This window comes from Sprattus sprattus (genome assembly GCF_963457725.1).
Source record: "Sprattus sprattus genome assembly, chromosome: 11".
Classification (NCBI taxonomy): domain Eukaryota; kingdom Metazoa; phylum Chordata; class Actinopteri; order Clupeiformes; family Clupeidae; genus Sprattus; species Sprattus sprattus.
This window is the reverse complement of record NC_137909.1, coordinates 9,620,663-9,635,351: the sequence shown is the minus strand read 5'-3', so window position 1 is coordinate 9,635,351 and position 14,689 is coordinate 9,620,663. Positions and strand designations below refer to the sequence as shown.

Genomic DNA, 14,689 nt, shown 5'->3' with positions numbered 1-14,689 from the left:
AGATGGTACAGATTCTCTTAAGGTTATCATTTGCGTCCTTTCCGTTCCCTTCTTTCATCCTGCCCTGCCCTGTATTTCTCTGAGGATGCCTCTGAGACAGATCTGAGGCACTGGAGGCAGCTGGAAATATCAGAGAACCCAGAAAATATTCTACTATTAATTAACACAGTTTAAAATGTGTTCTGTGAAATGAGAATCTAAGGTATCTGCCAATTCTACCCAACCTTTCAGCGCAATGACTTCATCCAACTGATGACGAACTAAGCTGATTCCACATTAACAGACATGCCCATTGTGTGTGATATTCATATTCTAAATATATACAAGGTCATTCAAGACTGGTGCAAGCAACGCATATCACTTGAGTTTGTATGTACAGGACCACCTGACTTGGACTCTTATCCCGCCCCCACGCCTCAAGTCTGTGTAACATTAACACACATTTCATTGCACATTGCACATTCCGTTGCACTCCTGTCTTGCATTTTGCATTTTACTGTTTACTTGACTTCTTTATATATATTCTTATCTGTGTACTACTTATTGTGTTTTTATGTTTAATGTTAACTGTATGCACCTATACATTACAGCAAATTCCAGGTAGGTGTAAACCTACTTGGCAATAAATACAGTTCTGATTTTGATTCTGATTCTGACTCTGATGTATATATCTGTATACATTCTAGCCACTGCCCTCATTAAATATACATTGCTGCATCCATATAATATCTCAAGACAGTTTGAAGACGGTCTAGGTGACTGTCAGAGAGACATATGAATTCTCATGTCAGTCCAGTTCTGCATAGCGTGCAATAAATGCATGAGGCATTGAATGTGTGCATCTCAGCGACAACAACAGCAGGAGCACATATTAATCAAACATACAACTTAAGGGGTCTGTCTGGCACATACAAACACACACATGCAAACAAACACACACATACACACTAGAACAAAATATCTTTACTCACAGTATCTGACCTCAAGTTATATATTGGTTATACTCTATGTTAAAAACTAAACCCTCCCTATAATGACCACACAGCATTAAGTGCTGGAGTGTGGTGTGTACATTAAATGTGTAAGCAATATGTGCTGTTAAGTGAGAAAAATCATTTGCTACCATTTCCGCATGTTAGAAAACTACAGAGCTGACCATTAAAATGTATAATGTGCATTGATGCAATCAATATGATAGGATGACACAGGAAACACACAGATCTTTGCACAGCCATTTGTAAGATGTAACATTTATGAGTACCAGCCATTTGGTAGCAGCAATCTTTCCACTCATCACCTCTCTCTCTCTCTCTCACACACACACACACTCTCAATCACACACACACACACACACACACACACACACACACACACACACACACACACACACACACACACACACACACACACACACACACACACACACACACACACACACACACACACACACACACACACACACACACACACACAAGAGCAGGTATGACAGCCTGCCAGCACTCTGCTTTCTCCTCCCTCTAGACCCATTTACTGCGCAGGAGAAACCACTAAAGCAGTCACAGTGTGTGAGTCTGGATTGTGTGTGTGCGTGCGTGTGTTTGTGTGCATGTGTGTCGCATGTGTCTCTGAAGTTGTTACAGTGGCACATTGTGTGGAACATTCACTGAGAAAAGAGCAGTCAGCTGCACAGTAGCTTACTGCTTGTAGTGTAGCATTTACCTTGAGCTATCCTCTCTCTCTCTCTCTCTCTCTCTCTCTCTCTCTTTCTTTCCTTCCCTTTTCTCCTGCTCCAGCTCTCTCTCCCTGGTCCCTCCCTGCGAACCACTGGAGTGGAAAACCCACGTTGCAATCATATAAATACTTCATCCCTAATTCAATTTTAAACTATGGGGGGAGGGGGGGAGAAGGGAATTTGCAATGACTCCTACCTTCTTTTACTTTCACTGTCTCTCTCACTCCATCTCTACCTCACGCGTGAGTGTGTGTGTGTGTGTGTACACACACACACACACACACACACACACACACACACAAACACACACACAAACACACACACACACACACACACACACACACACACACACACACACACACACACACACACACACACACACACACACACACACACACACACACACACACACACACACACACACACACACACACACACACACACACACACACACACACACACACACACACAAATATGCACACACAGACAATGGGGAATGGATGGAGGGTGAATGCATTAGCAAGTGGCTGTTCTCCATGTTATGCAAGCTGTGTTTGGCTATTATTGTCTCTGAATTGGGTACGCAGAAGTTATGAATGAAGGATGAGTGGCAAGGTCATCAGTACTTTAGATTTTCTTATTGTGCTGGGTAAGTGTTCAGCTGGCGCAGATAAGAATTCTAGAAGTGCAAGTCTAGCCGAATAAACTGAAGGGATCTGTTGCAGCACACGCAGAAAGGTTGTTTGGTCAGAGAGGACGAGACGAGGAGCAGAAACACAGAGAGTAGAAGCAGAGAGCAGGAGGGAAAGGACGAGGAAATGGGAGCCGAGGAGAGAAGAGACAAAAAAACAAAGACGCAGCAAGACAGACAAGAGAGAGAGAGAGAGCGAGAGAGAGAGAGAGAGAGAAGGAAGAGAGGAGCTGTCAAGCCTGGGTTACACGAGACGCCTCCCGCTCCTGACAGGCATATATTTAGATGGCGGGAGGAGGAGGAGCGGGGAGCAGAGTGCGCAGGAGCTGGAACGTTAGCGTTAGCGGGAGCACGGCGGGACAGGCTGGGTGATAGATAAGTGGCGTGTTTAGATAAATAGACGCCACCAGATGGGGGGGGGGGGGGGGGGGGCAGCGCCCGGCCCTCATTCCTCACTGCTGCCGGAGGCACGGCGTGGTGCGGCACAACCATCCATCTCTCCCAGCTGGCCATCGACAGGAAGGGGAAACGTTAAGCACCACACACCTCCATCCCCCCAGCCCCCAGCCCGACCCATAGCCCGACCCCGCCTAAGGCTGTCAATATGGCTGCCGGGGAGGGTCGGCTGCTGAGCAGGCACACGTGGAGCTGATGAACGCAGTGACCCCGCCCAACCCTAACCTTCCTCTGACACCTGCAAGGGCACCACAGCATCAGCAGCACAGGCAAGAGGAAAGGGGAGGAGAAGAGGGAGGAGAAGAGAGGAGACAGAGATGAGACAGGAGAGGATAGGAGAGGGGATGGGAGGGGAGGGGAGGGGAGGGGAGGGGAGGAGAGAAAAAGAGAGAAAAGATTGACTTTTTGAAGAGAAAACAGAGCGATGAAAATAAAGGGCTGGAGAGGAGAAATAGAGGAGAGAAGAGAGCTATTGTGAACCACCAAGAGGAGAGCGAAGTGAAGGACAGAAAGGTGAAGTGAGAGGAGGGGAGAGGAGAGGAGAGGAGAGGATAGAAGGGGAGGGGAGAGGAGAGGAAAGGAGAGGATAGAAGGGGAGGGGAGAGGAGAGGAAAGGAGAGGATAGAAGGGGAGAGGATAGAAGGGGAGAGGAGAGGAGAGGAGAGGAGAGGAGAGAAGGGGAGAGGAGAGGAGAGGAGAGGAGAGAAGAGGAGAGGAGAAAAGATGCCTGAGCGATAGTAACCAGAGGAAAGCAGCTGAAAAGAGGAGAGGAGAGGAGAGGAGTGTGTTTAACGGAGGCGCAGTAATGGAGCCCTGGGCCTGCACTTCCACCCAGCCCCCCAGGACATCTAATCAGCTTACGTAACGCCCTTCGCTGATGGATTCCTCTCATAATGGAAGAATGGCCATGTGCCCTTACGTCTAATAGGAGCCCTGAAGGCCAAGACACGGACCTGTGGTGGTTTTAAGGAATGCCTCTGCTTCTACAGAGGAGTGTGAAGCACTTCTCAAAGTCATTGATAGGAGGGACACCATATTAGCTGAGGTTATGGACTGGGCATAAGCACTATCGAGTCAAAACGCATTCCAGTCTAAAATAAAGTGACTTCTCTGGAATGTCCATTTATTAGGCCGAGCAGGGCTGTTGGTATGCAGAGCCACGGCGGTCGGCGGATTTCATTCAGGGCCAGTTCCAGCTTTCTGGACTCGGGCGTGGAGACTCTGCTGAGCTCGTGTTTAGGATGCAGAAGACGACGCAGAGCGAGAGAGAAGTATTATACAGCCTTTATGTGAGTCTCTCTCTCACACAAACACTGACACAGACAAACACCCCCACACACACAAACACACACACAGGCGCACTCCCACCCACCCACACACACACACACACACACACACACACACACACACACACACACAAACACACACACACAGCCGCCCACCCACCCACCTACACACACACACACCTTCTGCTGCTGCTGCAATGCCTCACTTCAAGCGTAATAAAATCACCATGGTAGCATCAGTCACCTGCATTGACACTGCCCACTTGACACTGCCTACTTGACCCTGCGGTATAAAGTTTAGCTGCAGATTTATGATGAGCATCCTTCCCTCTACGCTGACAGCCACTGCTGAAGGGTGAGAGGCATGGGGAAGACATGGACGCATTCAAAGTGCATTCAAAGTGACCGCACAAAGTCGTTAGCTCAAATGTGAACCAATGACGCCAGACATTTTTGGACCCAGATGTGTAAAGCAGCAATCACACAGCTGAGATGACAGAGGACTGAAATGACTGAAAGAGGAAAGAGACTAAAAAAAGATCGATCAGAGAAACTCACAGCCACAGACGTTGGTATTATCACTGAAGCACAATTCCTGGTAAACCCATCACCTTTAAAATGTGAGAATATGAGCAAATGCAAGCTTTTCTGCAGACAATAGTCTACTTCTACAGCTTACCCTATCAGATATGAGTCAGAGACTATTAAAGAAGAGTTACGAGTCATTGACTATTAGAGAAGAGATATTAGTCAGAGACTATTAGAGAAGAGTTACGAGTCATTGACTATTAGAGAAGAGGTATTAGTCAGAGACTATTAGAGAAGAGTTATGAGTCATTGACTATAAGAGAAGAGATATTAGTCAGAGACTATTAGAGAAAAGTTACGAGTCATTGACTATTAGAGAAGAGATATAAGTCAGAGACTATGACATAAGAGGTATGAGTCAGAGACTATTAGAGAAGAGATATTAGTCAGAGACTATTAGAGAAGAGATATGAGTCAGAGACTATTAGAGAAGAGATATGAGTCAGAGACAGTGAGAGAAGAGATATGAGTCAGAGACTATGAGAGAAGAGATTTCCAGCAGCAGATGAAATGCTTCACCAGTAGCAAAAACTTAAATGATGATGGTGAAGTGATTATCTTCACAATAAGGTGTGGTACCAGGTGTCTTTAAGGGAGGTGTTATCAGAACAAGCATAACATATGATATCCTGTATATCACCAAATTATGTGAATGGGCGTAAATCAAGTTCTATTCAGGTACTCAAAAAAGAATAGTGATATGGGCAGGAATTTGGTTGCCATGTTCCGTGATGAAATGTTAGATACCAAAGCACACGTGTTGACACCAGCACAAGGTCATATGCCCTGTGTCCCTCTTAACCCTTCTCTCTCTCTCTCTCTCTACAACTCTCTCACACCAACACACACACACACACACACACACACACACACACACACACACACACACTAACCAACACACACACACATGGTAGAAGCCCTGAGGATGAAACAGATGTTGGTCCAGCTGGAGTTGGAGTGTGCTGAGGTGAGCCTTGGGCTAGACACCCTTGCTCTTATCTCACTCACACACACACACACACACACACACACACACAGACACACAGACACACCCCCCCCCCCCCAACCCCCCCCCCCCCCCCCCCCCCCACACACACACACACACACACACACACACACACACACACACACACACACACACACACACACACACACACACACGTAGAGTGAGTTTAGAACAGTAGACAGTCACACAAAACATTTCAAGCACAATCCATGGACTTCTTCAATTCTTCAGTGACCCAATACAAGTGCCCAATCTAAGTGCACTGATGGAGTGCAATGCAACCTAAAAACAAAGAAAGCTTTGGGAGAAAGGCTTGTCTAACAGGTAGAGGTAGGGGGAAAAATGACTCTCAAGCTTTGGGCAAAACAGGCTTAATGGACATCTCAAGCCGGTCAATCATTCACGGTAGGAGAAGTCATACAGCCCTACAGCTGGCAGGAAAATATAGCACACACACCGATACACACATTCTTTCACACAAACACACACACTCACACAGTCGAAAACAGCCATGTGTGTGCCTACCACCCAATAATCTTTCTTCAAAAGACCATGACACACAGGGTATGTGCCTGACTATCAGCCAAACTGATGACTGACATGGAAACGGGACAGCACACACATAAACCCTCTATTCTAAGGGTTATCATCATCAGTCCTTGTTATTGGTGATTAAAATAGGGCACAGGCGCTGCACATACTGTATATGCGCTTATTCGTACGTAGCATCTAGGAACACTCACTCTCAAACTGCGACTTGATGAGAGAGCTTTGGCAATGCTTACTCTACTGTAATTAACAGACGAACCACCATGCATTGACCAAATGCAAGCACTCATCTTCGTCTTTAGTTAGCCGCTGCCGGCTTCCTTGTTTGTAGCAGGAAGCAGTGAGTGGCGATTGGACCCGTCTCATTTCCCCCTAGCAGAATGGCTCCTGGGCTGCTGCCTCAGTCACTGATGTCCTGGCTGAACTGTGTTTGAATTATTTGTGCTTGTTTTTTCTCCATTCGATGCATTTGGAGACAATTCACTCTGTGTACCGCATCATCCTTTTTCAGAAGACTGAGGAATATTCAGTAACTGCTGTCTTGTTTTGATGTAGTTGCTGTAATCCATGTCTAATACTGTGGTTCAATAATTTGTATCACTTTTCTGGAAAATGTAACTGATGACATAAGGCCAACACTGATCCCAGATATTTGTTTTGCTGAGGGAGAACCTTGTGGCTGGGGCAGGTAGCTTAGCTTAGCTTGTGTGTGTGTGTGTGTGTGTGTGTGTGTGTGTGTGTGTGTGTGTGTGTGTGTGTGTGTGTGTGTGTGTGTGTCAACTTTAGCTGAAGAAGCTGCTGTCACCAAGGCTTTGAACCGGTTCACGGAACAGAAACGAAACCAGAAACTTAAAAAAATATATATATGTTCCGGATCCGAATCGTTTACCTAAAATAATGGTAACCGGTTAATAACGTTACTTTTTCGTTCTTTCACAAGATTCCTAAATGCAATATGATTGGTGATGTTCACTTCCGGTCGTTCACTTAGATAGAGAACCTTGCCGCGCACCGCCAGCTAGTAGCCTTATCGGATCAAATCTACTGTATGTACAAGCTGTAGCCACCTCTCAAACTCAATCTTAAGAAGAGGTAAATATTGTACCAAGTATCTCACACATGTTTGTTTTCAAATAGGAATTTTATCTTTTAGGCTAAGAATTTCCAATGCATTGTTGTAAAAATCTGCAGGGTCAAGTTAATGAAATTATAGCTAAATTGGACAGTTAGCATTGGCAGTAGACTACCTGGCTATTGCCCAGCATAACCTACCCTAGTTTGTTAAGTCTTTATTTAAAACGTAGGCTAATATGGTAGTTCTCATATTTGGCATTTTAACTTTTTTGTTCAGATGGGAAGACATTGCGAGAATCCTATGCGGCAGCATTATTCATTTGACCCTGCGACTAACAAATCCAAATTTCAACATTGAGGGATGTATGTAGATACCATTTTAGTTATGTAATATTTGTATTGTCGCTGTTGACAAAAATGCACTGATTGGGCCCTGACGAGGTTTGGCCAAATGCTGTTATGTTTTGTTTGCCCAATAAACAACATGGCAGACATTTTCCTTGTCTTAAAGGCACCCAGTGCAACTTTATAGACTTGAGACTCAAAAAAAGAAACATTCAATTTCTAGTCTTTTTTTTACACAAAGTTTCAATAACTCCATACCATTACATATCGACATTCAAGGAGCAAAGATTAGACGTCGTTGTGTGGTGAGAACTGATAGAAAATCGTACACAACAACAATCGCCGGTGGGGAGAGGCCATTTTTCCATTGACTGGAATCCTGCTTTATTTATTGGTGGCACCAATAAATAAAGATTTGGGGGGGAAATGGCGGTGATTGTTGTTGTTTATTTTCTATCAGTTCTCACCACACAACAACGTCTCATCTTTGCTCCTTGAATGTCGATATGTAATGGTATGGAGTTATTGAAACTTACTACGTGTAAAAAAGACTAGAAATTGAATGTTTATTTTTAAGCCTCGGAAGTTGCACTGGGTGCCTTTAACTCATGTATAATACTTACAAAATGTCAGAATTACAGAATGCCGCTTACATTTTTCACAGTTTCAATTTCACAGTAGGTGCAAGACTCTGTGGCTTGTAGGCCTCTCCAGGTCTCCGTCTAACCATCAGACGACCATGTGTTGGGCAAAGCTGAAAATTGGACTCATCAGAGAAGACGAACTAGAAGACCCTCCAGTCCGCTTTGGTTCAATCCTTATGGTCTTTTACAAACCTCAGCCAGGCAAAGTACAACGTTGTCCCGGAAGAAAAACTTGCTTCCTTTTGCTCTGACAATGTTCCCCAACTCTGAGAAGTGTTTTTTCCAGCAGGGCAATGCTCCATGCCACACAGCCAGGCCAGTAAAGGTGTGGATGCAGTACCACCAGATCAGGACCCTGTCATGGCCAGCACAATTTCGAGACCTGAATCCCATAAAAAACCTCTGAAATGTGATCAAGAGGAAGATGGATGGTCACAAGCCATGAAAAGAAGCCGAGCTGCTTGAATTCTTGCGCCAGGAGTAGCACAAAGTCACCCAACGGCAATGTGAAAGACTGGTGGAGAGCATGCCAAGACACATGAAAGTTGTGATTTTAAAATAAGGTCATTCCACCAAATATTGATTTCTGAACTCTTCCTAAGTTAAAGCATTAGTATTGTGTAGTTTAAAAATGAATATGAGCTTGTTTTCTTTGCATTATTCGAGATCTGAAGACACTGCATCTTTTTTGCTATTTTGACCAATTGTCATTTTTCTGCAAATAAATGATCTAAATGACAATATTTTTATTTGAAATTTGGTAGGAATGTTGCCAGTAGGTTATAGAATAAAACAAAAATGTACATTTTACTTTAACACATACCAATAAATAGTAAAATCAGAGAAACTGATAATTTTGAAGTGGTCTCTTAATTTTTTCCGCGGCTGTATATTAAAAACAGACCACTAGTACTGGAGTTTAATGCACAGTACTTTGTGTCATACCAACAACGCCTTTAGCAGTGATTCTCTATATACCACTGCCTCTCATTTGGTACTAACGTTTCACTACCATATACTGTAAATAAGATTTAAAGAGCAGTGTGTTATCTTTTACCAACATTCAAAAATATTCTGTAGTGTGTAATATAGGGCTTTCAATACAAATTTGCAGTCTGTGAATTTCTATTTTGCACCTGTTCTGCAAATTCTTCAAAAAATCAATCTGTGGTCAATCTGTGGTAAGGTCAGTGAAAGGTTAGAGGTAGAAATGATGGTATGGTTTCAACAGCACTGGCCACACACAGATGAGTGAGAAACACTATTCAATACATACAGTATATGATATTCACCACCATGTCATACATTCACAATTCCCTTTTCTGGAATTGAACATTACACTTAGCTACAGAAAAATGGCAAACAGTGGTGGAGTTGGTGGTGGTGTTGTTGAAGGAGATGCATTGATTTTCTGCACTGTCATCATGCATGTCATGTACCTACACACATTACTTACAAGGACTTCTTCGCTTTTCAGAGGACACTAAAATTAGCTCAATTTGAAATAGAGGCTAAAAACTGGTTCATTAAACCAAAAGTGTATTATTCTCAACTGATCTGTAGTAGAACAGCCACACTTGACAATAAACTTTCAATATTGCTTGTAAACGTCTTATACTCATTTGCCATTTCCATATGACTATTCCATTCGGACTGGTTTCATTGGAAAGTGCAGAGAGTAGGTGGATTAGTGCACACAGTAGAACCTCACACCCACAGTGGTAGAAACAGTGTCTGCCCTGGTGGTTCCCGCTCCTCCAGTTCCATTTCTGCTGTTCTAATAAAGCCTTTTCGTTAAACCCTTTCTTTCGGTGCCCTGGAAAACCGTAAATATAGGTCCCGAATATCCAAGGTAACATTGAAATGAAAGCAAACACCTCAGAGGCCATGTATTCTCGTATACATTCTACCACACACACAGACAAACGCACACACACACACACACACACACACACAAACATGCATACAGTATATTAGCCATACTACTGTGAGTAATAACGCTATTACGCCAAGTTCTGACACATTTACACACAGCAAGGTTCACTGATACGGCATAAATATTTGAAGACATACTACATACTACATACATCATACTATTGTTTTTCATCAGATTCACATTACTTTGTGTGCCTGGAATGTCATGAAACTCCATTTGACTCTTCTAAAAATACATGACACTTACAGAATGGTTTAAAGACAGAAAACTATGGCAACACAGGAGAAAATCATTATAAATCTAAGCAGCACCAATCCTTTCATCAGCCTCTAAATTCAGTTTAGCCACTTTGGGAAACCTCAGTTAAGTGCTAGACTGAAGGTTGTGCACACCACGTGTCAAGGACAGGTTTTCCTGAAATGCCTCTGTTTTACGTGGGTGTTTAATTTAGGCAAGGCAATCACAGCAGTGCACCTGAAAACCCTTCATTACTCTGCGAGCAACAAAACTAGACCCCACTGGCACAGTGTTCAGCTTTTTGGTCAGAGTACCAGACACCTGTCAGTAAGATAATTGGTTTACGCATGTGCACGCCTAACACACAACAAAGCTGGCGGCTTCAGCTCTTCTTGACTGTTCATGAATTCAGTTGGAAGGCATCATCAGGGCAACATCCCCCTCAACTGTGTGTGTATGCGTCCAGAGTTTTCATGGAAATGTAATTGGGCGTGGAATTAGCCTTCACGTGTGTGTATCCACACTACATGTATATGTTTCTGTAAATCTCTGCATTGTGCTGTGGGTGTGCAAATCCATGTGGGTTCTGGCCCTTTCCTGGCCTGTCCGGGCTTAGTGGTGTGTGTGACAATGGCTTTTGTGGCTGGAGGTCATAGCTGTGGGCTCCCGAGGCGCTCCTGACAGGCTCTCCTCACACCAGCAGCCGCCTCGTCCCCCATGGACATACTGTCACGTTGTGCCCTCCTTGCCTGCACTGCCAAACATCAGGCTCTCTCTAGCTCTCGCTCTCTCTCTGTCTCGCTCTCGCTCTCTCTGTCACTTTCTGTCTCATCTCCTCCTCCTCCTCCTCCTCTCTCTCTCTTCTCCTGTTTTTCCTCTCTACCTCCAGGTCCAGGTCGAAACATAATTTTCACGTGATCACTCATCCGTATCTTTTTCTCTCATCCATGTTCTACTGTCATACAGACACTCTCCTGTTCTCTAACCCCACCCACAACAGGGCAGGCTTCCACCGAAGCCCCTTCCTCTGCATAAGAATGAGAGCAGGCTACGCAACAGCACGCTGTCACATGACGTAGACTCCGCTGATCTGTGTTCACCGTGTACATCTCCCTCAGCATTATGTCTGCTAACAACACGGTATCTATGCAGGTCTGGGAACAGACGCATCGACACATCCAAACAATAACCGGTCAAAAAACAGCAGAGCGTTTCACACCGGCTTTATCCGACGGGTGGACGGATGTCTGCAGCCTCCGAAGGGCCCAGCACAGGTGGGAAGGGATAGATGGAGGCTGGGAGGGAAGGTGGGGTTGTGGTGGAGGCGGGTGACAGGTGGTGGAGACTCACCAGCATGCTCAGCTCAGCTTAGCACACCGTTGCAGCTCCACTGGGGGAGAGGAGGCACTCGGAGTCAACTGACACGCGCAGACGTGCCCTCCAGCCTCCCAACACACACACTGCTCCGATTACGTTAAAAGCCTCCGTTTTATGGGAGAAGGAGAGGAAAAAGGCTAAAGAGAGCAGGAGAAAGATGGAGAGAAACACAACCTAATGTTTCTCTCTCTCTCTCACTCTCTCTCTCTCTCCTACTCGCTTGTTCTCTCTCTATTTCTCCCTCCTTCCCTCATCACACAAAAACCACTGACAGACAGGCACATTCATTAAAGAGAGTGACTGTTAAAAAAACGCTCAATGGCTGCCTTTAACCATTTTAGGCATCACACACACTGGGAAAAGACACAGTGAAGGGGACACAAAGGAAGTCATGACATATTGACCAACAAGCAGCACAGCCTGTACAGGCAGCGCAGCAGCAGTGGCAGCAGAGTCCGTACCGCCCAGCCAAATGAATGAAGCCCCCAGACCTCCCCATCTCCACCGTCTCACAGAGCCTCACTGATAAATTACATTTTCACAGGAAACAACTGTGGCTGATTATGGAAAGGCAATGCACCCTGGGGACGAAGGGGTTGAGCAATCGCGCCGTACATCCCCACCGCATCCTAAATCACCAGCCACTGATGATGACCAGCTTCAGCACCATCAGTCAGGATACACCACACACACACACACACACACACACACACACGCATCCTACCCCACCCACTTCCACCGACCACCACCCTTACATCAGAGCACCTTCACACTCAGCCATCTCCACACACAGCCTGCATAAACAGGCAGCACTGCATGGCTGAGGGCGAAACGCAGTGTGCCTGCGTGCATGCTGTACTGCACCTGTCCTGAATAATGACATGAAAAGAGAAGGGGGAGAAGGAGGAGAAGAGAGTGGAGCGGGAGAGCACGACAGCAATCAGCCACCCCCTCCTTTTTTCTCCTCACCTCTCCCTCTCTCTCGTTCTCCGTCTCCCCCTCTTCCTAGCGGCCCTGTTTTCTTCCCCTCCTGCAGGCGGTTGGTTTACCTTGCGCCGGCGGTCCCTCGACCTGTTCCTCTTCTTAAGCTTCTCCTCCTCCTTTTCCCTTAGCTCGGCAGCGGCAGCTTCCGCTAGGTCCTTCCTCACTTTGAGCTGCTTGGCGGCTTGCGCCATGGTGCTCTCAGCGGAGAACCTGTCTCGGTGCGGCCGTGTCTACACGTCCCTGTGGCTGCCGCTACCACCAACGACTTGCCAACGCGTATGACTGGGGCGCTAACGCGCCTGTGTGCCTGTGTGTGTGTGCGAGCCTGCGTGGCAGTGGGTGTGTGTGTGTGTATGTGTGCGTGTGTGTGTGATCACCGTGCTCTAGCCCAACCAGCTCAGAGCGAGCGCGCAAGAGAAGAGAGGGATGCTGCTACTCATCCACTCAGGCGCCTTCCCCTCCCCCTTTCTCTCCTTTCTGCTCCCTCTCTCTCTCCCACCCTCTCCCTCTCCCTCTCGCACTGCCTCTCCCTCTCTCTCTCTCTCTCCCAGCACCGACCAGTCACGCAGCCCTGGCCTCAGCACTGTGTGGGGACTGCAGCAGCTCTCTCTATCTCTCTCTCTTTCTGTCTCTCTTTCACTCTGCTCCACATTCATTCTAATCTAGCTCTGTTTGTATTCCAAACCGTAATTTGCGTGCAAGGCTAAGACATATATACCACACACAGCAGTAAAAACTCATAATTGAGCACAAAACAGCAGCAGTGTGAGCATGTTGCCATCACTACACTGTGACTGTCAACACCTATACATCATTATTGAAGAATGTCTGCCTGTGTGAAAGCATGTAAGTCATCACTAATAGCACTAACCCCTGCCCTCCCCATCGGCATCCTCCTTCTCGCCCCGTGTTTAAAGTATGCTACACGCACGGCAACTTAGTCAAGGCACAGTGGCAGTGGCCACCATAGCTATTCTGCCTCCCATGTCTTTTCACAGTATGCCATAGCTGAGGATAACACAAATACAACAGAAAACAAGTGTCATAGAATCATAGATCATAGAGAATGAGAACAGGAAGGGCCGGGGAGAGCGAACACCACGACACATTTCACCTAAGCGTCGGTAAAACGATGCAACCCCTTTGCAGACTGACTATTCTAACAGCGGATCTGTCTCTCTGCCTGTGCCTCTCCTCTTTTTCGCTCTTTCTCTGCCTCCTTATTTTGGCGAATTGTCGCCCCCTGCTGATCAGTCACACACATTCTTTCTGCAACACAACCAATTGAGAATTATTACTGCTATTAAAACCACTCTTTACTGCCTTCTCCTCCTCCTTTTGGATAAAAGGGAAATGCAGGACAATGTATAGGACAATAGTATGTTTACAAGAATGAATGAAGGGGTCAGCAGATGCATATGGCCATTCATCACATCTGTCTGACATGTGTTCTCAAATCCCTTCAGTGTCCCACAGAGCAACCACTGCAACGGCGAGTGACGCTGGAATAAGAAATGCACTGACATCATACAGTAAATCTCAGACTATCTCTTGCCCTCTCTCCTCCCTATCATGTGATCACACGTAACATCCATCATAATTCTTGGTTGTCATAGTTCTATAAATAATACATGATACTGGCTTCAGTCTATTTTAATCAATCCTTTTCACAAAACAATTATCCATGTCTATGCGGCTGTTTTTACTCTTCTTTCAAACCCAGCTCATTTAAACTGAAATTCTGCTATGAGGAATGATTTGGTTAATATTAATGAGTATTCTAA

The 14,689-nt window shown here is 45.6% G+C and overlaps 1 protein-coding gene across 1 annotated transcript in view; it reads right to left on the bottom strand.

Annotated features, from left to right (window-relative positions):
* Positions 1-13,096, bottom strand: part of ank1b (ankyrin 1, erythrocytic b) — a gene marked incomplete at its 5' end in the record, with an annotated part of 82,357 nt that extends 69,261 nt beyond the window's left edge. Inside the window, one exon of the mRNA XM_080847354.1 lies at positions 12,971-13,096. Coding sequence (XP_080703480.1) covers positions 12,971-13,096 — 126 coding nt within the window. The remainder of the gene's footprint in view (positions 1-12,970) is intronic.
* Positions 13,097-14,689: the final 1,593 nt, after the last annotated feature.